Source organism: Astyanax mexicanus, chromosome 20 (assembly GCF_023375975.1).
Source record: "Astyanax mexicanus isolate ESR-SI-001 chromosome 20, AstMex3_surface, whole genome shotgun sequence".
Lineage (NCBI taxonomy): Eukaryota > Metazoa > Chordata > Actinopteri > Characiformes > Acestrorhamphidae > Astyanax > Astyanax mexicanus.
In genome coordinates, this window is record NC_064427.1 from 25,888,720 (window position 1) to 25,915,565 (window position 26,846).

Sequence of the window (26,846 nt, forward strand, 5' to 3'; positions counted from 1 at the left end):
TTATTCGCACCACCCGTGCTTTTGATACCGCAGATTGGATCGAGAATGAAAGCGTATGACGGGCGAATGAGGAAAAGTGTCTGGAACGTCTGAAGCGCATCTCAAAGCTTTACTTTGGGGATACAGGGGGTAAATGCACAACAGCCAAAGCCTAACACCATCTAAAAACAGGGTGATCTTCACAGTGATCTGTTCTTTTTACACCAAAAGCAAAGCAGTCATGTTCCTGCTGAATTGACAAGTGTTCTGTTGGACCAGTTCAGATAACAAACCCAACCCCCTTTCCACACAGATAACTAAAGAGCGATGCTCAGATATTTCAGAGACTTATTTGATAGTTTAATATTGCCTCATAATTGGTTTCAAAATCTCAATATCATAAAAATTATTTATCTGAAATGTTTTAAACATGGTGTTTATATAAATCCTGTTTTTGACAGTCTGCTCTTTAAACTCTTCTACTGAACATTCTGAACATCTGCAGCAGCTGTATCCTTCAAAGTCAACTTAAAAGTTGGAGAGTATCACAAGAAGTGTAATCTGTGATATAATTATTAGTTTATTAAAATGACACACAAATTTATATATGGCTACATTCACACAGCGGGTACAAGTGGCCCAATTTCCATAGTCATCACATGTGACACAGATGTGCCATTTGTGTGGCAGAGAATATGGCCAAAAACAGATATTTGCTTTAAGGAGAAGTAAAAAAGGCAGCAAGGAGGAAATGGTATCAAATAAACAGGGATTATTTACATTATCTCGCAATATTACAAAATCTCATGTCGCAACTGATATTCTTAAAGAGCCCATATCCTGCATTTCTCCACTTATGGTCCACATCTAACATTTGTGTAGTTGTATGTACCAAAAACATGTGTAAGTCTACAACTGAGACACTTTTCCACATTTTCTATGATTTTTTCTATCCTCTATATAAGATGAGTGAGCAGAGCTAAACTGCTAAGCTTTTACAGATGGACCAATTTCTAGGTTTTCATATTACAAAACTTCTGCTTAGTTTCTATAAATGTGTTACATAAACTGATGAGTGAAGTTCCATTTTGATACTAAGGGTACATTTCCAATTGTGTACTACTTAAAACTAGCCCTAAAGATCCATCATAGTAGTTATAGTAGTAGTAGTCATAATCAAATATTCATAATTTATACAAGGACATTTTTTAAGTGGGTGTCTGAGGGACACCATTACTAATGTCTGGGATGTACTGTATATTAGGATATTAGAAAAAAATGGTAGATAAGGACACAACTTCAGCTGTGATGGTGGTTGAAGAACTTTTACTGCTAATGGTGCTGAAACAGGAGCTACTGCAAACATGGAGATATCAAAAAACAGCAAACTCAGTCATGATCTATCTGCTCATTCATGCATCGTTAAACCAAAGAAATTAGAGAATTAGAACTGAAGAGAGCCGGCAAGCTAAGAGAGAGCAACAGACTCTAGCTAAAATCACCAAATTAATTTACTCTTAAGTGTGCACTGTAGTCTAGTCTCCTTTTCAAAGTACGATTTAGCATTCTCCGTGTAATTACACATTCTTACCAACGACGTACCAACAGTTACTTTAAATACCAAATCAAACTCCCACTTTAAAAAGTGAAGCCAGTTAAAGTTTTTCATGTAAATAAGTGCTTGTGTGACTCACCCTCTGACAGCGTGGATCAGGCGGAGTGAGGGGTAGGCTGTGCGCAGTGGGAGCTTTCTCTTGAGGATGAGCTCATTGACACCCTCCACGTGCTTCTCTCCGCCCTTCACCATGAAGGCTGGAATCCACAGCACGCTGTCGTTCAGCATGCTGAGCCTCTCCACAAAGCGCTCGCGCTGCGTCTCGTTCCGCAGACCCCCGTACACCCGCTGGATCACAGAGGGGTTCATGGTGGTGAAGTCCGACTTCAGGCCCACGTCCTCCGCAAACTCGGCCAGGGGGGCCAGGTTACATCTGAGCCGCAGCCGCAGGAAAAGACAAACGTTAGAGCTGAAATGAAGCTCCCTCAGGCTGCCTATAAGGCATTAGTCACATGAAATAAAAAAAAGTATGAGGCAGCATAGAAAATACCTGCTTCACCGGATGGAAGACAGAAAGTCCTTGATAGTGTCAGACCTTGGGAACTCTTTATCTAGATTTAATATTTTATAGCTAGTCGCTTTTGTAAAGTACAGTTTTTGAACTAGTAGAAAGACGGTGAGAAATCGATAAAATTCAAGATAAACTTTTTCAAATGTGTTACAGAATCATGAGACATTAAAGTTTGAGAATTCATAGTCTATCAGGATTGTGTAGCTCTTTATTGATTTATTTGTTAATTATTTTCGTATTTGATAGTTTATTTAATAGTAATTTTATCTTTGATTTGAATATTATATGCGTCCCCTTTATTGTATGCTGTTGTCTGCGTCCCCTTCCCCACCCCTTCTGTACCTGTTGTTTAAAAATCTGAAAAGCAAATAAAAAGTTGATCACAAATTTTTAGTTTTTAAAAATTGAGATGATTTTTCTTCTTTTGTTTTTCTATGTATTTAAAACTGTGTAAACAATAAAAAGCAACCTGCCAGTGATATACACTGCAAAACAAACTCTGTTATATCATAAATAGAACATTCACTAAAATTTACAACACTAACTCATGGTCAGACAGCAACATGGGATACTGCCCAGCACTTAAAAAGACTCACAATCTCATAATTATAGTGTTTCTTCTAGATTTTTGAATTGTGTTGCGTATTAGAGAGCTGTTATATAGAGTTTCGGATGGGAGAGCCGATAAACTGCATGTTCAAGTTCATTTTTACGGTCATACTAGTTGCATAAAACGGTCCATTTTTTCAGCTGAAAGATACAAGGTGTACAGAATACGGAGAGCAACCATAGATGAGGTATTGTTTGTTGGATGACTTTGTGTACATTTCACTCAAGTGCAATCTAATGGGGCTGTCTGTGGTGATGTGGCTTTAATTTAGTGTAATAAAGTCAATACGCTGAATTGAACATTGCTCAGAGTCATGAAGCACCTGCATGCATTGGGAGGGTCTTGAACTTCAAGATTTGAGAACCACATTTATTCAGAATAGACCTAAATTGTACTTTATGTATTCATTCGGAATAGTCAATTCCACTCTATTTCGAATAAATATTTTCACTATTCATCCCAATTAAGAGCTATTTAAAAACTGTTTTTGTGTTTTCTGTTATCCACTTTATGTTATGATATAAAAGGTCGTCAGCAATGAAAAACACTGACAGATTGCATCCGAATCTCAGCCTGACAATTCTCTGGCTTCTAGCCATTTTCCTGCAGACTGCATGAAAGGGGATTCATTTGATTACGTCGGCTAAAGCTGCCATAAATTAACGACTCAGCCGAGATAAGTTACAAGATTGGTAAAGCAATCTGTACCGACAGACTGAGAGGCAGAGAAGCAGACAGGCTTTTACCAGCCGTCGCTTTCCACTCTCGCACTCTGACACTGCCGAGAGAACTCGATACCTAAAGGCCAGAGATAAGTGAATAACAGCCAGAGGGAAAATTACCGTATAACAAAATCATGCCCGTCAATCTCCTTCCCACATCCGCTCTTCAGGAGGACCCCGGAGTTGCCCACCACGGCGCAGGTTTTAAAACGCTTGTTCTTCAGCGGGGAAACCTCGGGCAGCAGGCTGTGCAGAGTGTGGGAGACGTTCAGCGTCCGGCGGCGGTCCAGGATGTAGTGGATGGTGTCTCCTGGTTTAAAGTTGCTCTTGATCACGGACACGTCCTTCTCCGCATCCAAGAAGTGCAGGATGTCCTTTCTGTCAATGGAGCACAGAAACTCATCAGGACACAGCGACACTACAGTGTACACAAAATTAAAACATTATTAATAATTTTAATTAATGTTTATTAATACAGAACAAAACAGTGTATATCAAACTGACTCTCCATTTGTTTGTCTCCTGCTGATTCACCGGCGGAGAATTAATGCAGATCTAATCTAATCCCTTTTGTTCTCACTGTGTGTGTTTGTGTATGTCTGCTGGTGCAAACTGGCTGCCACTTTATACGGGCTTTATTGTGTTGTATTTAATGTGATGCTGGATAATACAGACGAAATGTTTAACTAAATATTTTTTTAATTTTAGTTGATACAATATAATGATTAGGAACGCCCAAAATGGGTTTTGTTTGTCATAACAAACATTTAACCCCTAAATACCAACTTTAGCACCTTCCCAAGCCTTCTAACCCCCTCCATATAATTAAATCAATAGTAAATTATTAAAGAAACTAGCATTTTTTAATAATACTGACAATATCGCTACCTAATAAAATGATATAAAATATACAGTGTCAAAAAGAAAAAAAAAATCAAATAATTTTACCATTCTGCTCCTATTTACTTAAATTGGACAACTGTTTAAAGCATGTAATAAAAGGATCCCAGACCAAATCAAACATGTCTGCCACACCTCCTAAATATATTTAATCGGTATCAAGACATTTTAATGGTATTTTTGTTTCACAGCAACTTGGAGGTAGCAGCTAGATTAGTACTAAGTGTGAGTGTTAGTACCTCACACTAGTGGGGTTGCCCAGCCCACCACCAGAGTGACTATATTGCAGCTTGGCAGGAGGGTTTCCCAAATCAGCTGTTGGGGTCACTGTGCATCACAGCTGTTGGGAGTGACTCTGCATACACTATGCAGACATGCAGGCTTATATTAAGAGACTGTGAGAACACAGTTAGGTTGAACGGTGAGATGAAAGATGCTTCAATATCTTGGCTTTTATTGTCATGCTTCTTCTTTAAATGGCACTGACCTTACACACTTAAAAGTATATAATGTCCCATCACAAATCTACAACACAAATCAGTATTCTGTATTCAAGCAGGTGGCGAAATTTCGCCTTAATAAAACACAGATTGGAGTCAAATCCGATCTTTTCAAATCAGATTTGGTCTTAAATCGGATATGATTTGATTAAGTATGTGAACGGTCAGATCGAATCTCGAGGAGGCCAAAGTCATCATATGGAAGTCTGTCCACTTGGTTGCCATGTTTGCAATACACCCACAAGTTATTTCAGAGCCACAAGATCAGGCTCTCATTTCCATAAACGCAGAGAGACTAAAATACTCAAAAATAATATCAAATTGCCGTTTCACATTTTTTATATTTTACATCACTGATTATATCAGCCATGAGACCTGAGCAAAAATATTGGAAATTTGAATAATATGGTAATATGGTTTGTAATGTGCAAGCAATGTGTTTTAGTGATCAGAGCACATTTGGATTTCACTTGATAGCATAAAAAGCTAGTAGTAAAGACCCCCAAGATGCATTGTGATTGGATTACAATTGTCATCATTTAAACCAAATTCAGATGTTCCTTCAACGTCACCTTAGACAAAAAAACAGCAAAATAGTAAAAATACATCTGATAAAAAAAAAGTTAATATGAGTACTTCCTACTGTGAATGTTGGCTTCTATCTACTAATCTCTCTCTATCTCACTCACTCTGTATGTGTTTGTGTGCGCATGCGTGTCTTGGTTTGAATTTTCTGCTATAGCTATTCCAGGATTATGAAAATCACCTCTTTTTCCATGACACATAGAACCACCACTGTTCCTCTGAACTGACCACGGTCACCCACGGGGCAATTTTGATGACAAAACCATTTTTACTAAAAGGAAGTGAAATTAAAAAAGGGAAAAAGAGAAAGTAAAATCTGATCTCATCTGGTTATGCTTGGGGCGCTTTTAGTGACGAATATAAAACAGAATACTATCAAAGTACATCCAGACACGTCTAGATACAAAACAAATTTTAATAGCAAGTATAAACAGGTTTTAACAGAGCTCTGTCTGAATGAGTAGTATCACTCCGACGCAGTGCTGGGCAGGATGGATGCTCTATAGTTAGCTATCAGAACAGAAATGATAGTTACTGTTCTCCTCTAAATGTGTTGAGCTGTACTAGTTCCAGTTTGATAAGATGAAGTGGTACTTTAGAGGAAGCGTGTAGTGCTAGTGTTTACTCTCCATTCTTGGTAGCATGAGGTGGTGGGGTAGTTCTAGGTAGTAAGTGGGAATTAAAGCTAAAAGGAAAATTAAACATTCAAAAAGTGATCATTTACTTTGTCACTTTTTTCACCACTGAATTAACGTATATTTCTAGTCTTGCCTTTTAAAGAAAAAGTAATTAAAACACTACACACATATTCAATATCACAGCAGACATACCAACAAAGCGGAATCCATTTACCCCAGCACTGCTTTTTCAATCATAGATTTACTTTAGTAGTGCTATTACATTCATAAATTTACCTCAGCAGTGCTACTCAAGTTAAATGTAACTAGCAAACCTTTTTACACAGAGAAAGGAATTTTTGTAGATTTTTGGAAAACAAACAGATGCCAAGGCTTAGTTATTTAACACAAATATCCCAGGCCTGTACAGCTTGTATCTCTCAGCTGGAAAGCTGCTAGAATGTAAAGAGGTAGTAAAATTATACCATGAATGAAAAATAAGCCTGAAGACTGTATTTTGTTGCATTCGTGTAATTTGCAGAACTTGTAAAGTTCTCTTTTTTTAATTAACTTAAACCCTGAACTTGTCATATGTCGCTTGCTGCCAGCTTTGCCTCACTCCCTGCACTGCTGGGTTAGCCATCGCTTCCACCATTAGAGGAAACACTGAAATAAGGCTTAAAACAAACAAGCAGCGTTGCTTGCAATTCACCATTTTTTGGCTGTTGATGGGGTGAGGGTGTGGTCTGGGTGTTATATCGTCAGTCATCTTGCTGATACTGCTGCAGGAAACTCGGCACGTGTTATGCTTTGTTGGTATGTCTGCTGGGATATTAAAATGTTTAGGTGTTCAATAAATATTTTAAACGGTGTTATAGACACAAATACATTTATACTATTTAATTTATTTAATGGTAAATTATGTTCTGTTTTAGTAAAAAATGTTGGTTTAATTTAATCTCTACAAAATGTAAAAACTTCTGCTTGTCTCCACGTGTTCAGCTCATGGTGTAGGCCTACACTCTAGATTATCTCATTCTCCGAGGCCCCAGGATATTTCCAAATGCAATCTTAAATCACCAGCGTGACTCAGAGACAGAAGCCCTGCAGGCGCCTCTGAATCTAATAAATGAGACAGTATGAGCGAGACGTTACGAGCGGCTAATGAGGAAGTGTTTGTGACACACGTCCAAGGTGTCTGGAGTGTCAACAGAGCGTGACATTTCCCCAAACACCAGGCAGATAGCGTGGCGCTTTGTAATTACAATATGCTGAACATTTGGGAGATGATAAGATCAGCTGTCTACACTTTCTCAAACGCAGATGAACGTCAGAGAGCTGCCAACCTGTGCCAGAGATTTCAGATGGTTTTCTTTTATATGATTTTAATCAATTCTAAGGCTTGTTAGAGCCTAAGGTTTATTATTCAGTAACTAGACTGAGCAGACTGAGGTATAGTTAAAGGAGTGTTTCTGAATCCTGGTCCTAGAGGCTTTTTTCCCCCTCTAGAAGCCCTTTGTGAAAGTAAAATCAGTACGTTTCATTCTTATTAAAGTCAGTGACATGTTTCCTTTACTTGGAAGTTGATGGTGCTAAAGTTAAACAAACAAAGGCTCTGAGTGACCAGCAAGCTAGGAGTTGCCCTATAATCAGGAGATTGTCAGTTCGAATCCTGTTCATGCAGCTTGCCATCGGCTTCCAGAGCCCTGAAAGAGCACAATTGGCCTTGCTTTCTTTGGGCGTGTAGATTGCGCTCTTTCCCCTCATCACACCAAAGGGTAAGGTCCATCAGCACGAGGCGCCTGTGAGCTGATGTATCAGAACCAAGTTGCTGCGCTTTCCTCAGAGTGCGCTGTGATGCTACCTGGCAATGCTCATCAGCAGCAAAAGAGTCTAACTTCACATGAATCAGTGGAGGCATAGTGATAGGGGGAGTCCTAATGAGTGGGTTGGGCTTGTAAATTGGGAACTAAAAAAAAAAAAAAAAAGTTAACATTCAGATTGGTTTACAATCCAATTTAAAAACTTAAAAAAAAGCATAAAGCATAAAAGCAATAAAAATAAAGCATTATGCACAACTTATCATACTATGTATTAGTTTAATACCCTTTCACAAAAAGATACTAGCTGTACAGAACTGAGCTAGTGTAACATTAGCATCTGTTCTTACCAAAAAATCAGCTTGGTTTCTATTTGTAAATTTCATTTGCATCAGACTTGTGTAGTACAGCAAAGGTACATTTATGAATAAAACGGAGTTCTGTGGAAAATATATGACTGGAACAGCACTGCTAAGGTAAATTTGTGATAAAATAGCACTGTTGGGTAAACCAGTTTAAAACATTAATGTTAAACATTTTAACAAAAATGTTAAATGTTTTTCAATTACAGTTTTGTAAATGCTTTCTCTTCTAAAAGAAAGACAAAAATACGTTTAGTTCAGTATTTAGCCTGTGGTCAGATACTGCATTTTGTTTGGTTTTGTGCAAAAATGTCCATTTTGGTGCATCTCTATAATTTATACAACATGTATCAATCCAAACTCTTTCAGAAATGTATTCTATGGTTCTTTTTAAGGGTTAAAGAGTTAACCCACTTCATTTACACACATTCTAAAGACTACATAGCTTCTGTATCAGTTTCATAACCAATACTAAATAATTCATGCTGGTTACAAATGAAATACTCCAGCATTAATAGAAGCCCACTGGCTTCTATTACAAATGCAGCATATAGAGATTAGATATCCCTTTAGACAAACACACACAGCAGACCATTAAAGGTCATGTGTTAGTCTGAATATTAAAGGTTTTTTTTTGTTTGCTACTCATCCCAGTTCCTCTTTGAATGTCCGCAGTGAGATTCGAAAACAACAATAAAGAATACAGAAGGAGGAAGCAGACCAGTGTTAACCTGCAAATGATGCACATAAACAGCATGGTCATTCTGCGCATGCACGGCTTACCAAACCGCATTAAGAACAGTTCTTTGTATGTTGCTAGCTGACTGCTGCTGTGCTAATCAACCAACACAACCTTAACCCTAAACCTCAGCAAGCAACAGGAGAAGTTCTTAACTTCTGGTTCTTCAATTTCTCAAAGCATTAAACAGGTGTGTCTCAATAACGTGCTATATTGAAAAATACATTTAATAAGATTGTGTTTTGTCAGGGTTTTTACATTCATTTTAAATAACCATTGGCTATATAAACTACTGTGCATTGTCTATATATTAAATTTGCCAAAACTGCTAACATACAGTATATGTTCTATTGGCAAACAGACCTTGAAATATTACATTAGTATTTAAAATAATAATGTAAAATATATGTATATATGTATATAACAAAACAAACACCAGATATAGATCTGTTAAACGGATCTATTTACTTATACTACACACCTGCCATCTTTTCTGAGGAGAAAGAAAGAGAACACTGGGCAGTTTGGGTGATTCTTCTCTGTGTAAGGTTGTACAAAATGTTCCTACTCACTTTTCATTAAATAACTTCCTAAAAGGGGTATGAAAAGTTATTAAGTAAAGCAACAAAATCACTAAAGCCCTATCCGGAGGGGATTAGTTTCTCACAGGTTCCTGGGGTAATTTTTCCTTTATGGGGGGGATTCTCTGTGATTTTAGTCCTGTCTGGAACGACCATCTAGGTGTTTTTATCAGACGTCCTCTGAGAAAATTACAGGCTGAATTACCTACTCTTTTTCACTGAACCTTGTGGTCGTAAGGTAATTTTAGTCCTGCCAAGATGATGGCTATTTGTCCACTGCCACGCACCGTAATAATCCTTGGGCGCGCGTTTCCACAGAGATCCACATAAACACGACAGCAGGTGGAAATGGAGGAGCTACTGAACATGATGCAAGTGTTTTATTAGTAGAAGTACATTACATTACATTACATTACATTTGGCAGACGCTTTTGTCCAAAGCGACTTACAATATTGAAGTGCAAATAATAGAAGAGGTTAAGTACAAAAATAATAGAAGTTAAAAATAAAGCATCTATAGATAGGGCCTTAAGGAGGTCAGAGGGAAATAATGGGATAGAGGAGTAGAGAAGAGGAAGAAGGAGATGAGGTTAGAATTTAGTAGAGTAAGTGCTCTTTGAAGAGCTCTGTCTTCAGGAGTTTCTTAAAGATAGCGAGAGATTCTCCTGATCTGGTAGTGGAAGGTAGTTTGTTCCACCATTGGGGAACTCTGCATGAGAACAGTCTGGATTGCTTTGTGTGAATGTTTGGCAAAGCGAGGCAACGTTCATTGGAGGAGCGCAGCGGCCGGGAGGTAGCGTAAGCCTTCAGGAGCGAGTGCAGGTAGGAAGGAGCCTGTACTGTCATCACCTTGTAGGCAATTGTAAGCACTTTGAATTTGATGCGAGCAGCAACCGGTAGCCAGTGGAGCTCAATGAGCAGCGGAGTGACATGTGCCCGTTTTGGTTGGTTGAAGACCAAACGTGCTGCTGCATTCTGAATCATCTGTAGTGGTTTTACTACACAGGCCGGGAGGCCAGTTAGTACGGCATTGCAGTAGTCGAGGCGTGAGATTACCACAGCTTGTACCAGGAGTTGGGTGGCCTGTTGCGTCAGAAACGGTCGAATTTTTCCGATGTTGTAAAGCGCAAAGCGGCAGGATCGAGCAACTGAGGCCACATGGTGCGTGAAGAGAAGCTGGTCATCAACCAGAACACCCAGGTTCCTAGCAACCTTTGCCGGTGAGAGAGAGAGAGCCGATGGTTATGGCAAAGTTGTGTTGAATAGAAGGTTTTGCTGGTATGACCAGAAGTTCAGTCTTTGAGAGGTTTAGTTGGAGGTGATGTTCCTTCATCCATGCGGATATGTCTGAGAGACACTGTGATATTCGTGCAGAGATTGAGTGATCATCTGGTGAGAACGACAGGTATAGCTGAGTGTCGTCAGCAAAGCAGTGGTAGGAAAAACCATGTGAGCGGATAACCCGACCTAGAGAGGTGGTGTATATTGAGAAGAGAAGAGGTCCCAGTACCGAACCCTGGGGAACCCCAGTGGGTAACGAGTGGGCTGGGGACAGCCGTCCTTGCCATGACACCCTGAACGAGCACCCAGTGAGGTACGATCTGAACCATGACAGCGCATTGTATCAGTATCAGTGGCATCATTAACATTGAGTGATGAAAATGAGCCTCATGGAGGCATATTGTCAGTCACCAGCGAGGAGTACTGGTCTGCTGGGAGATCTCGAAGATTTCGGCGGAACGAGACCATAGTAGGAGTAGCTGTGGGTTTTTTCGAAATGCGAACGTTGAGTTGCATGAAGAAGTGGTCTGAGAGGTGTAGAGGAGTGACAGTTAAAGAGTCGGTGTCACAGAACAAGAAGTAGAAGTAGAAGTCTGTATATTTTTCACAGTTGTCCCCCTGAGAAATAATCCCGTCTAGACAGGGCTTGAGACGGTAACACTAATTTTTTTTTTTTGGAGAAAGAGGGTGTAGTGCATGCTGGGGATTGTAGTGCAGTGGATTGTAAAACAGGACAATATTAATAAAAACATAGTACAAAAAGTAAGAGAATCTGTATTTGGAAGATCAGTTCTTTGTTAAAACAATACTTCTTGGCATTAAGTCATTTACCGTTGGAAAGCCTGTTAATTTCTCTTTTAATTAGTGTCATATTTGTAAGGAGCATTTGTGGGATGAGCAGCCAAGCTAAGTATGTGGGCTGCACCCATGAAAAATTAGCTAAATCTTTTCTGCCAATGCCAAACAGCTTATTCTGCTGTTGCTACTGACACTTGTATTGAGCTTCTGTATCCCCTGCTGCTGCCAATCATTTACATCTGTTTCACTGGGTTTGGAAAACTGATATACATCTGATTTTCTATCAGGAAATACTTAGGGATACATACAACATTAAATAACCAAAATAATCTGGCTGATTAAATGAAAATATTGAATATACTGATCAATACTGTGCTCTGTTGGAAATTTTGATTCAATAAATATTGAAAAACATACATTACAAACCATTAAATAAACGCAGATATGGATTGTGATTTTTTTAGGGTAGCCACACATGCAGGTTAGTTTATGTTCTATTAAACTAGTATAAATGAGATTTATACATTCAGTAGAAACAAATATATCTGTAAACTGTAACATATGACCCTGATTTTGTATAAAATAAAAAGCAGAATAAAAATGAAATAATAATAATATAGTAATTATTAGTGCAGCATATTTGCAGTATCTTACACTGTCCACCGTGCCTTGAAGGGTTAATCTAGCATTTCTGCACCTGCAAGGCTATGCAAAGCAGCAAAAGTTTGCGGATGACACGACGGTGGTGGGTCTCATCAGCAACAACGATGAGTCACACTACAGGAGCGAGGTGAGCCGCCTGGCCTCCTGGTGCAAACACAACAATCTCTCTCTGAACACAGAGAAGACCAAGGAGATTGTTGTGGACTTCAGGAGAACTCACACACTGCACACTCCTCTGTCCATCAACGGAACTGCTGTGGAGAGGGTGAGCAGCACCAAGTTCCTGGGTGTGCACGTCACAGAGGACCTCTCCTGGAGCACCAACTCAGCATCACTGGCCAGGAAGGCAAACCAGCGTCTCTACTTTCTACGCAAGCTGAGAAGAGCTGGAGCCCCCACCCCCATCATGACCACTTTCTACAGAGGGGCCATCGAGAGCATCCTGACCAGCTGTTTCACCGTGTGGTACGGGGCCTGCACAGCATCCTGCCGCAGGACCCTCCTGCGCATCGTGAGAGCAGCTGAGAAGATCGTTGGCACCTCTCTCCCCTCCCTTCAGGACTTGTACAGCTCCCGCCTCACACGGAAAGCCCTCCGTCTGGCAGGAGATCCCTCCCACCCACTACACAGCTTCTTCAGCCTGCTGCCATCAGGGAGAAGACTGCGGAGTCTCGGGTCTAGGACTAGCAGACTGCGAGACAGCCCCATCCATCAGGCTGTGAGAATGCTGAACTCTCTTCCTGCTCTACCCCCCATCCCAATCCTGACCCCACACCCTCCCACCAACACAGTACTGAAACTCTGCACTAGAACACACACAGTACTGTAACTTTTGTAAAAGGACCTGCACTACACACCCAATACCTGCACTACTGTTACGCTGCACTGTCATACACACTTTAATTCCCCAAGAACTGGGAACTTTAAGAACTTTACCAGCCTTAAGCTAGATACAACATTTGCACTACTGTTATACGGGTTCTATTTATATTGTCACTTGATCTTAATCACCATTAATATTGCACTATTATCTTCTGTCTCACAAATGTCTATTGTGTTTTTGTTGTATTGTACATATAGTGTCTCCCACTCATTTAGATTATATTTTTATTTCTTTTTATTTCTATTTATATATCTATTTCACCCCCACCACTACTGCACCTTGTTCTGTCTCATGTATGTCTGTGTCCCTGCTGCTGTATTGTACACATAGTGTCTCCCCTTTTTCTTTATTATCCATTATCTGTACTTGCTGTAAAATTGGGAAGGAGAGTAACGTAATTTCAATTCTATGTATGTCCTGTACATATGCAGCATTGACAATAAAACTACTTGACTTGACTAGACTTGAAGGAAAAACAGGATATGTGGACTGAGATGATGACAGTGCTTTTGGGAAACTTTAAGCCCAGTCTGCGTTGTGTGTCTCAGCAGTCCTGGTTTAACTATTCCCTCTGTGAGTAAACGGGGCCCAGCAGTCGGCACTATTCTTAGCACAAAGAGACGAGCGGCGCACACCTAGAACACGCCGTCTTTCATTTAGCACACATCAAACATGCAGAAAAAGCACACTGGAATTGGGCATGGGATGTTCCACATAATCCAATTAGGCTCTTTCCAACAGCTGCTCAAAATCAAACAATATTCATCATCTTTTCCTTATTACTGGGGAGCATTAAAAGATGGCACCGATCCAAAAACGGAATTGAAACAATACCCGCAGAAACGTTTTATCCGATATAAGAATTTAAACAAGGACACGTCAACTCAACAGCCAGGTTTCCATTAAAGAAATCCTATTTAACCAAGCCTGATAGATCAAAGAATTTCTTTTAGTACAGCATAAAGAAGAAACTAAGTAGGTCACACAATAGAAAGTGTCTTTTAGCTGCTTAAAAGAGGCTCTAGATTGTCAAACTGTGTTTAGGATGAGAGTCTTGATTCATGGATCCAGAAAATAAGAAAATACAGCATAAAGAAAAGAGAGCTGGAAAGAGACAAATTCCAAAACCAAATCCACTAACGAAAGCGCTAGTCAAAGCTTGTGAATGTTTTTTAGATGCAAGATACTTGGTGGAGAAAATATGTTGGTGTTGATACCTCCAGTCTAAACGAAAGCCAGGTGCTGAACATGTGAAGCACGTGAAGTCAGCCACTGTCTCAGAGTTGCATTATAAAGTGCTCGAAGGAAAGTGCAGCAACTCGGTTCCAATACATCAGCTCACAGACACCTTGCGCTGATCGACATCACCCTTTAGAGTGATAAGGGGAAAGAGCACCAACTACCCACCCAGAGAGAGCAAGGCCAATTGTGCTCTCTCAGGGCTCCGGCAGCTGATGGCAAGCTACATGAACGTGATTCGAACTGATGATCTCCCGATTATAGTGGCAGAACTTTAAACCACTGGACCACTCGGCATTCCACCAAGTTCCACAGTCTTTTTAACTGCATTTAGTTTTTTTATTTTGTGCTTTAGTTTAATCATGCTGCTGGCAGTATGTTTTCCTTCTTATGTGGTTAAGCAGTTTAAGTAAAAAGTGCTTTCAGACTTTTAGACAGTCAGCTGAAGTAAAACACCTCCCTCCTTAAAAGCTAAATCGGTATCTGTCAAGAGTTAAGGCTCCATTATCCATATCAGACGTATAAGTAGTGCCTCCTCTAATGTCAACTTCCACTCAAACAACTTAATGCTGAAATATTCAGTAGTGTTTGGGAGCGAGGGCAAAGGTTTAGCGTTCCAAATGCCAGCGCTCTGCTAAATGAGGTAAGTGACCTTGATTTTTCAGGGAAGGCCGAGCCATGGGCTCATAAAGTCGGTGACACAGATAATGCTTAATGGCAGCTTTCAGACGGAGCCGCCTCTCTTCTCACTCACCTTATCATGGCGACTAGAGTAGCGTTGACCTTCCAGTCTTCGGACTGCAAATAGGCAGGCAGGCTCTTGCCAACAGCCTTCTCACTGCCATTGACCATTAGTCTGGAAGTGCTCAGCTCGCCCTCACTGTAGAAAAAACAGCAAAATAAGAGAGAGAGAAAATATGAGTGTGTGTGTGTGTTATATTGGCTTTTCCTCACTTCCCTCAATTTTCCCTGTCGGACAGCCAAAGAAAAGCACAGAATTGTGCTCAGGAGGCCATTACACTTCAAGGGAGTAAATCAGCCGTGAAAGTCTCATTAATACACTTTGTCGCTCCATTGAGCTTTCATCTGCTTACTAAATGGGGAAAAGCAGGTGAGATATTCAGAGCAGCGTACAGTAGCTCCACTTTATTAAAAGCTTATACTACAATGCATTACAGTAAGATTTTCTCCAGCATGATGGGAGACCACTCCCTCCTCACTGATTAATAAAGGATGTGGACTTTTGGCCCTATAGACCCTATTGTCTTTAACTTCCTGTTATCTTTATAATAATAATAATAATAATAATTCCACCTGGCCCAAAATCTTCAGACAAGATTTTCATACACTGCCATAGTGCTCCAAGATGCTTTACTATAGAACAGACTCTTAACACCCTAACACCTATTTACACAACAGTTGACTTGCCAAGTCACTTAGAACAACATATTATCATGTATAAATGAATACCAGCCTATTTTGACACTGATATGTGGCACTGCTACCCGTTTGTTATTTTGCTGTTGGTGTTTGGACATTAACAATTTAAACCACAACAATGTACCACAAAAACATGTGTGTGTATTTGTTAAATCTGTTGAATCATTTCCCTGGTAAGAGTCTTTTGACCCATGCTCACCAATGCCTATGCTCAACTAACTGATTTACGATTTACAGTGGCAGTCTCGGTTACTGTGAAAAGCAAGGCTACACAAGTAAAAGATGATCTGATTTCCAAAAGGCATTACGTAAAATATGATATTTCTTATATATTCTTCTTCTTTATTTCCATATTTTACATTTCAAATGGTGAAAGGCCAGATTTATACAGCAAATAGGTATATAAAAAATAAAAAAGTGGAACAAACCTTTGTTTGTTATATGTGGCAAAAAAACAAAACAAAAAACAGATTCAATTCATTTCTGAACTGGACCATTTTAATACAGCACGGTGACTCAGTCTGAAAAAATAGACTGAAATTCATGCAACTTTTATGTAAATCCAATTTGACATTTGTCTTAGCTGAGCTGAGTAGTAGGGAAATAGATGACCGCAGTGAGTGAGGGTTTCAGTAGCAGGATTGTGAGGCAAAAGACATCATAAATACCAATCCGCTTTGAAAAACCTTTAATGATGTGGCTGTGGCTAAAGGGAAATGTTGTGCCCTTTTGTCACTAAATATGCCTTTTACTTTTAACTCTCATTGTGGCTGAAAAGTTAAATTTTTTCTTCATTAGAAACTGGAAAAGGCCATTTGTACCATGCAACAGCCAGTGAAATCACATTTACTAGGGGGAAACTCTTGATTCTAGATGATACACAATTCACAAAAAGTGATGTAGTCAAAAAAAAGTTTATAATACACTCTAAGGCTTAGCTAACATGCATTCATGCTCTTTTGAAAATATATGACCTTTTAGTAGGATGACTCAGACATTGGAATTGGAATAAAATATTTTTAAATATTCTAAATGAATTAAACAAACATAAATGGTTTTAAACAGAGTTGTGTCTTGCGGTGTGCCGAATATTTGGCAACCAAAAGTGTAAAAAAGCACTTTCGATGTTCTGTCAAATATGTGAAAAGGCAACAATTTATACTAAGCAATAATAGTTTTGTTTTAGGTCATATTCCAGTGTATTCTATTAAGGAACAGGAACAAAAAAAAACAGAAAAACATGTTCTGTTTTTGGTATTCTGCCTATTTTTTTGTTTTTATTTCAGTTTCAATATAGCACAATTTGCTAAATGAATGAGGCTTTATTATATATATATATATATATATATATATATATATATATATATATATATATATATATATATATATATATATATATATATATATATATATATATATATACTTGAAAACATCTGATGCTGATGTTTGTGGTGAAGTTGCAGGAGAGGCTTTCTTCAATGAAGGTCACACTTGTGCAGGTGTCTCTGTACTACAGTGTTGAAAGGATCAGGATTTGAAAAAAATCTGAATAATAAAAAAAGACTGAAATAGACTTTAAAGATATATGTTGTTTTTTGTGCTCAGTCACGATTTAAAAAAAAAAAGTCATCCTCTGACACCCACATCCATGCAGTTTGTGACAGTTTGAAACACTTTGTGATCTGGATGCTTTATTATTTTTCTTTTCTTGTCACCATTTTTTGACTGTTCTGCTGTTTATTTGTTGCTGTTTAGAATTCTGATTCAGCTTCATTCAGAGTCTGTTGTACTGATTATGAGATTCTTGGTCCATTTTGACACCCAGACAGGTGCTGAGGATAGGTTATTAATATGCATTAGCTCATTTACATGAAGGTTTTGATTGTCTTTTACTGAAGACATGTGTAAAATTACTGCAGCAGTAAAATAAGACCAGCGCACCACCACAGTGACTTTGGGGCAGGTTCCTGGGCATGGATTATTCCTAGTCTTGGACTAAGCAGTATTTTGAATGAAGATTTTCTATTGTAAGAAAATATAGTCTATGACTAGGCTTAATCCTAGTTTGGGAAATCAATATTTTCTTTATATTAGACTTAATTAGACCATGTGGTACATATTGGACACATATAGGGACAATTTTAATGATTAATCCTGGACTAAACTGCATTCAAATGGGAAGAAAGAGTGGAGTGCAGAACTAGACCTGATCCCTGTCTGGGGAAATAATAATAATCAACCCACAGAGTGACATTACATGGTTGACATGCCAAAAATCATGGGATAGCTGCGTGTCAACTTATCAACTTAACTTAAGTGTGACCTTAGGGTGCGGCATGGAAATGCACACACCCGTATAAGTTGTGAGGTGATATCTTGTAAGCAGTGATGGGCAGTAAACCGGTTCTTACAGTACAACGGAGGGGACATTTGTGCCGGTATGCATTTTTCAGATACCACTAGAGACGCTTCAAAGCGCTGTTTAGAACAGCTTTGCCAAAAAAGCACACTGGGACAGTTTGCTAGTTAACACTAGCTAGTTAGCATAACAAGCTAACACACTGGAGTCACCGCAATAAGTAAGTAACTGCCGCCCTTTTAAATATATTAACAATGTAGCTTGAAGGATAATATTAATGCACACTGAACTGAATTTATTTGTTAACTGGAGAACCAAGGGAACTGTAACAAACTGAAAAACAGCTACTTGAATAATTTAATGCCTCTAATGGCTTTAATAATAATAATGTATGTAAGCTAATACTACACTTGTTTCTAACTTGGGCAATAGAACATTTGAGAAAAACTATTTAAACATTTTTTTTAATAGTGTTTATGAAACTATTTAAAATATTTAGATTTGTACAGAGTTGTACAAATCCAGAGTTGTTGGCGTATCTCTTTTCAAAGTCTATTGTTTACATTCTTTAGCTGTTTTTCCTGCTAATGAAATCTGATTTCTTCATATATTGTATAATTTTATAGGAAAAAGTAAACCCAATAGTCCTTACAGTACAGTAAGTCGCAACCCTATATTTAAGCCCAGTCATGAAAAAAATATATAAATAAATAATTTAAAAAATACAGTGATATATCGTAAAACTGTCAGATTCTTGCAAAATACTGTGATAAACATTTTTGATCATCCCGTCCAGCACTACCTGTGAGAGAAGTTGAACACTGGCCAGCGTGCTCATGGCAAACAAAGTCAGTTAGAGTTACAGTGAGGCCTGACAGTGAGTGACAGATGGATGGGACATTATTTTATTTCCATTTTTATTAATTTAAAGCTGACATTTAACATTCCTTGATCCACAGTGTTGCTTCTATACTGGGAATGTGTCATACAAGGCATTACCATCCACAGTAGAGAGTAGACCAGTGTTTCTCAACCAGGGGTGCCGTCTGGCTTCATCGGGGGTGCCGTCAAAATATTGCGCCTCACGTGCATATTTCCTTTCCAGAGTCAGCTCGTGTCGGGGTGTGTCCCAATTCACAGGCAGCATACTCTGAAGGATGCGACCCACAGAGCCGGTGTATTACTGCGCAGCTGTGACGCAATCTGTCTTCTAATACAGCCTCTGAAGGATGCAGCCCTTAAATTGGGACACACTGTAAAGTTTTTGTCCCCCACGCGATGCACGCACTATTTTATTTCATATTCCGCCAGCAACAACCCTCGTTCTCACCTGAAGTTCTGCGCCAGCACCCCCCCCCCCCCTACTGTGTTTTTCCCATCGGCATTAAATGCACTGTCTAAAATGTAATACCTACAGAAAATTTACCGTAAATTTAAGACAATTTGAGACCTTAAGTACACAGATTTTGATTTAAGACATTTTAAAACTTTTTAAGGACCCGCAGGAACCCCGCTTATAGGTCACTGTACAAGTATACTGTGTGTGTGTATGCACAGCTGAATGCATACAGTATGTAAGCAAAGGGGTCTGGATTTCATACCTTAAGGGTGTCTGGTTACCTTTCACTATTGCAAAAACCTAAAAAATGAGATTACAAAAGCTCAGCTTCTCTACTTGTTACTACTTGACTTGAGTAACCAATAGCAGGTCTTCTTTGGAAGTAGTTAGTCTCATTTGTCTCAACATGTTCAAACATAGTTGGCTGAAGTACAGCCAAGAACATTTTATACAGTTCTTCAACTATAGATATGAGGCCAGATAAGAGTGGCCTCATATCTGACGCTCCTTCTGCAAATCATTGCAGTAAATGCTGAGGCCATGTCTGAACCCACATCCTGTTTCAGAACATACCCATCACCAAAAGACAACATTTACAAAAGACAAGAGAACATATTTTACTGTTTTACTGCTACCTGAATCATCACCGAGTTCTTCAGTTTCCAAGTGTGCTATTGTTTTCTACTGTATCAAGGTATTCCAAGGTATTTCGACTGTATTTGCTTAATAGTGCGTTCAGAATTGTACATCAGATTCCTGAGGAAATTAACAGGACAGGAACTGATAACCACAAACACTGATATGCAACATATATTGTATCACAAGAAATTTGCTTCATGCTAATTAAGAATCTATGCATACAACATTAACTTCTTATTCGTTAAGGTACTATATGACCAGGTGATTTCAGTTGCTTTTATTCATTTAGAGTACTTTACTTTTACTATTAATCATACTTTTCAATATTTGAAACAAAATTACCCTGATGGTTACTTCTTGGTTCAACCAACTATTTGAATAAGGTGCAACCAAAAACCTAAAACATTTTTTTATAAAAATGGTGCATAAAATAGCAAAAATAGACTTCTTTATTTAATTAAAAAAATGAATGGTTTCAGCCAACGGTTCCAGCCTTCATCAGATATACATCAGATACATGTCAGATACAGTACGTTATCTCATACAAAGGTCTTGCAGTATGGGCTGAAGCATCATACTTTTAGAGATAAGTCCAGCTATAATACTGAGGTGTTTAAGAACTCCAGCAGCACTGCTGCATATATGCTCCTCGCTAAACATACACTAACAAATTGTGCCTTGAAATGCTAGTATTTCCCTTTATATTTGGGAGGGAGAAATTAAAATAAGTGTAGTGTGATGTGCCCAGCAAAGAGACTAGGGCCTTTTTTTTACCTTGTTATACTATCACATGGTAGAATTAATGCTTTTTAAATTTTAATATTATAGTAAAAGTGTAACAGAGGTTTATGAGAGGAAACCTGAAGCCTGAACATTCAATAATGTTTTATATATTTATTTAGTTTTATATATTTATTTAGTTCAGGCAAAAATGTGAATACAGACACAATTTAAATATTTTTTTTAACAATCAAAGCACTTTTTAAATTCTTTTATCATGAGTATGATTGTGACCATAATATTATAATATTATAATATAATAGTTTGTTTTGATAGAATTCAGCAACTTAAAAGTGATGGATGCTAAATGCATGCATTAAGTAGAATGCTTACAAACATCTAGAACTAGTGTATATGGTATACATACCTTATTGAACTTAAATATTCACATTTATTCACTTTGAACACATAAACACGCACCTCTTTTATTCACATATGAGTGACATAAGAAACATGTAAACAGGCACTGACTTCTCTATTATAGATCCTTCTGAAAACCAATACACAGTTTCACTTTTTTTTTTTTTTTTGCTTTTTACCTTTACAGCTAAAATTAGCCTCTCAAGTGTTTCTCACACATAAAAACAGCTTCTAAATCCAGGGCTGAATTACTACATAATCACAGGTAAAGCTTCACTGTTTTGATCATGAAAACTCTGCGGGTGAGAGGTGAGAAGGAAACCAAATGTTTTGATCTGTCTGCTGACCTTAATTTACACAGCTCATACAGTCATACACAGAAACACACACAGACACGCACGTACACGCACACGCTCATACACACACGCAAGTTCCTGTTCGGAGTGAGGTTGGTTAGTCCCATCAGCTTCTGTATTACTTAAGTTCTGCATTTTTTTTCTTAAAGTAAAAGTAATAACGTGTAAAGAAATTAGTTTAAATAAATACACAATCAAATAAAGAAAATGTTTTTTTTCTGAAGTCCTCTGAATATGTTTCTCAAATGTAATTTATTTCATTACATTTGGGATTGCTGTGCCACACAGTAAGCTAAATATGTGGTAGTAAGTAAGAAAAGAAGAAAAGAAGGCAGGGAGGAAGGAATGAATAAAAAAAAATCTAAGAACCCAAATAAACAGACTGCAGACTAATGATAAAGTTTTCATCATTTTGATCACAACTTTTCTCCACAATCAGTTTAACACACAAATAATTAAAAGGAACAAATGAACGAAGGAAGGAGAGATAGATGGAGAAAAAAAAGAGAAATGAATTGATAACATTATCATATGGGGACCAAACAAATGTCCTCAGAATATAAGACTAATCATATTTTTCATTACCGCTATTTGGTTCTACAATCAGCCAAATTCATGGAAAAAAGGAAGGAAGGAAGGAAGGAAGAACGAGAAAAGAAGGAAGAAAGGAACCAAGAATACAAAATAAATACATGGATAAATAACATTCGTTTCTTGGGGACCAGCCATATGTTCCCACATTGCCAAACTGTTCATCATTCTGGGTACCGGTACACTTTCTCTCCTATATAAGCTCAATGATACTGTTTATGTAATAAAGGAAAGAACGAAGAAAGCATACAAAATAAATTGATAAATATCATTTGTTTACCAGGGGACCAGGCAAATGTCATGATCATGGTTTTCACCATTCTGGGAACATGTGCTCCCCATAATTAGCTAAATAAAACAAAAGGAAGAATACAAAACAAATACATGGACAAATAACATTTTCGATTCTGGGGATCGGCCAAATGTCCCCATAATATCCAGGTTTTTTGTCATTTTGGGGACATTTTCTCCCAACCATGAACTGAACACATGGCTGCACACACAGCAAATACAATGTGGAGTCCTGGCTTCAGTCAGTGACTGCACGACACTGACTTTGTGAGAACTTTGTGAGAGTGAATCATAATCAGAACAAGCAGATACTCGCTGGATCAGATTCTTTTTTTTTTTTAGTTCCAGGAAACTCTTTGGGGTTGTTTACGGCCTGGTGCCACACATACAGGCCATTACACCACCACATCTAACACACATTTCAAAAGCCTGAAACCAGTCGGGTTTGAGTCATTGTAAAACTCGAGCCTGCGGGTTTCATCAGACTTATATTTGGCTATAATGTAAATAAATGGATAAATAAATAAATAGGACAAGTCTTTTTTTTATTATTCCAGATGTAAAACCTCACAATGTGTAGCCTATATTCTCAAGAAGCAGTAATGGAGCCGCTCCAGTTTAGCAACTGACTAATAGCAGAGAAAGCCTATTGTTGTCTACTTAATTCAATGTTTTATAGACTTGATAACATGTAGACTTTTATACTGCTTCGGATAAAGTGCAGTAGTATCTAAAACTATTGTGACCAGAACTCTCTCTCATAGGAATGCACTAACATTGGCCCATTTATTTTTTTAACAGTTAGTCAAACCTCTCTACAAGTCTCATTTTTGGCGCTACAAATACCATACTGTTGTGATTTATGGTTTTTGATCTGATTACTCTGACATGTGTTTTGTAAACTCCTCGTAATTTCTTTTTGCCCCTGAATGAATGGTGAAATGTTAAAATTTTCCACACATCAGCTGCGAGAAAAAACACCACAGCCACTGCTACTCTCAATTAATTGTCTATGCATGAAGGAGCTTTGTTTTTTTCATGTTTTAAGTAGCTATCTTGTGTGAAACGATTTTGGCACATTTTAGACAAAATACTGTGGACACAGCATTATTAGCCAACAATCTAATTTGTATCACACCATTTATTAGCCAAATTTAGCTAAACAAATGGTTCTGGACTTCAACATTTAATCAAATCTTGTGGACACAGCAAACATACTATTTGTATTACACCAGTTATAGGTCAAATTGAGCTAACCAAGTGTTTGAGAACACACACCACACCCACTCTTTCTCCCAATTCATTTGCTCTCAGTTAGTGTCTATGCAAGAAGGACCTTTGTTTTTTTATGTTTCAAGTAGCTATCTTGTGTGAAAAGACTTTGGCACCCTAAATTTAAGCAACAATAAAGCTTGGGGACACAGCTTTATGAGTCAAATTCTTCTGGACTACAACATTTAGCCAAAATACTGTGGACACAGTTTTATTAGCCAAACATACTATTTGTTTTGCACAACCATTAGCCAAATTAAGCTAACCAAATGTTTGAGAACACACACTACACCCACTTTTTCTCTCAATTGATTTGCTCTCAACTATTGTCTACACATGAAGGTGCTTGGTTGTTCATGTTTAAAGTAGCTTGTGTAAAAATGGTTTTGGCACCCTACAATTTAGCCAAAATAAAACCTATGGACATAGCTTCATTAGCTAAAGAAACTAAAAAAATATTCCAAACATAGTCTATAGGCTATTTGTATTGCATAGCTTAGTATCCACATTTTTCTGGACTCCAACATTTCGACTGTGGACCCAGCTTTATTAGCCAAACATATTTATCTAACCAAATGTTTTTACGGCTCCAATATTCAGCCCAAATTTTGTGGACAGCTTTATTTGCCAAAGGTTATTTGTGTTCCTGTTCCACCAGTTATTAGCCAAATGTTTTTGGACACCAACATTTAGCCAAAAGCTTGTGGACACAGCTTTATTTGCCAAAGGTTATTTGTATTCCAATCGTTTTTAGCCAAATGTTTCTGGACACCCAACATTTAGCCAAAAGTCTGTGGACACCGCTTTATTTGCTAAACACAGGCTATTTGTATTCCACCACTTATTACCCAAATTTAAATAATCAAATGTTTTTTTGACTTTACCATTTATTCAAAAGCTTGTGGACACAGCTTTATTAGCCAAATACATACTATTTGTATTCCACCAGTTATTAGCCAAATGTTTCTAGACTCCAACCTTTAGCCAAAATTTGGTCAAAGCTTGTGGACACAGCTCCACACTGCTGAGCTACAATCCCACTCACAGTTTCTGCAGGAGCTGCACTCTCTAGTTTGGTGTATTTTTATTGTTTTTCCCTACACAGGACACCCAGTTTGTGTTTGGAGGACAAAATGAGGGCACAGTGCTGAGATGGAGGAGGGAGAGTGGTGGGAAAATAAGCCCCAAAAAAGCCTGCGAAGATGAATTGACCACCACGAGTCCAAACAAAGGAATATATATAAGCCTTCACTCTCCCCATCCCAGTAATAATAGCCAGACAAGAGAGAGACAAGGAGAGAAACTGGGGATCCAGCAGCACCAGAGGCAGCAGCACACTGTCTCATACCACAAGCAGCACCAGAACCAGAACCACACAGCTAACCTACACACAAACTTCAGAGAGCTGCACACCACAAGCAGGTGCTGCTGCTGCCTCGTCTCCAGACAAAGCCAGCCTCCAGACTTTTTTTTGTCCCCCAGCCGCCACACACACTCTCTCACACTCACACACATTCATTCACTCCACTAGCTGCACCAGCCCGGCCGCTGCAACTGGCTCCAATGGCACAGGGACCGTGTGCGTGCACGCCGTACCCCCTCCTTTTCTCTTTACCTTGTGAGTTGGGCTTCCTGGTGCTCATCACTTCTCGCTCTTTCCGTCGTCTTGTAGAATATCAGGAGGACGCTGATGGTGCAGAAGGTCCAGCGCTTCCGTCCGAGCCGCATTTCGCACCCCAGTCCGGCTGCCCTTGCTGAGATATGGCCACTTTCCCACCGTAACGCGCACCGGGAGCTCCAGCCAGCCGCCCTCCGCTCCCCATCACTCACCCAGCGGCCACTCTCCCTCTCCACACTCGCTGCCTGGGCTGAGCTCCGGGATTGGAAGTCGCCGCAGCCAATCCGCTCCTGGCTATGCAAATCGGTTTCCCCCAACCGGCCAATGACGGTGCGGAGTGGGCGTGTTCAGCAGATCAGTAGCACAGATGAAAATGTGAAATCGATAGGAAAGTCCCCCTGTAAACACAGCTGGAGGAAGATGGGCCTTTTTTGGGATATTTTTGGGGTTCTTTTTAGATCTTTATTTGTTGAAGGACTGACAAGAAGTTGAGCCAAGAAATTGCCTTCCTTTGTATCTTCACTTAAAGAGGCACTAAACCCTAAACAATATTTTTTTTTATTAATAGCTGAAACGTGTTCCTTTGAAGTTGTAAAACATACCACTCCTGCTTCAATTTTTATAAACCTTTTCTATCCTTTAAAAAACGCTTTTATTGTGGTCATTTTACAATATGCAAAATCCGTAAATGAATAACACCACGCCCCAGTGACAGCCAACCATCTACGTCTCACCGCTATCAGAGGCACACAGCTCAGTACCCAATCAGCTCTCCTTCCTGCCCTGCCCCTAAACCCATACATCACCATAAAATCAGTGCCCCTCCCAAACTACTCCTCCCATTTTTTTTGTTGCATTTTTCAAGTTTTAACTATTTATAGCCTTGTCCCCACATCTATATATGGCTCTACTTTGCACTTTAAAACATATCACTGCTGCTGTTTTCTGTCTTAAATCTACTGAGCCAATGCAATTTTATTACTTTGTGCACACTTTGGTGTAAATATGAACGATAACCATAACAGTAATAATAATAATAACAATAAGACACAAAATTGCTGAATTTTTAGCACTGTATCTATAGTGTCTGTGTTCAGCCATTCAAAATTACCCCATTGAAATAGTTAAGTACTCTGAACTGACTCCTTTAATTCCGTTGGTTAAAACTGTTAATATTTGAGACACCTTTACATTTGGAAAGGGTGCAGTGTAAGAAAAGAAAAGGCAACATAATCTGTTTTACAGTGTGTTTTAAACAAGCCTAGTTGTTTAAGCCTAGTTGTGGACTAATTATTATGAATGGATATTTTCCATTTAAAAGAAATTATTATCTGATCCCTTATATCTAAATGAAATACATGATTATACTCTTGGTGTAAATAAAGGGGTTTAAGCC

At 38.7% G+C, this 26,846-nt stretch overlaps 1 protein-coding gene across 1 annotated transcript in view; it reads right to left on the reverse strand.

Moving 5' to 3' along the window:
• The window catches only part of st8sia4 (ST8 alpha-N-acetyl-neuraminide alpha-2,8-sialyltransferase 4), a 35,365-nt gene extending 9,677 nt beyond the window's left edge, over window positions 1–25,688 (reverse strand). The window contains exons 1-4 of the mRNA XM_007255306.4: window positions 25,448–25,688; window positions 15,160–15,285; window positions 3,558–3,815; window positions 1,674–1,967 (exon numbers count right to left, since the gene is read on the reverse strand). Coding sequence (XP_007255368.1) covers window positions 1,674–1,967; window positions 3,558–3,815; window positions 15,160–15,285; window positions 25,448–25,560 — 791 coding nt within the window. The 5' untranslated portion in view covers window positions 25,561–25,688. The remainder of the gene's footprint in view (window positions 1–1,673; window positions 1,968–3,557; window positions 3,816–15,159; window positions 15,286–25,447) is intronic.
• Between the last annotated feature and the right edge of the window lie 1,158 nt (window positions 25,689–26,846).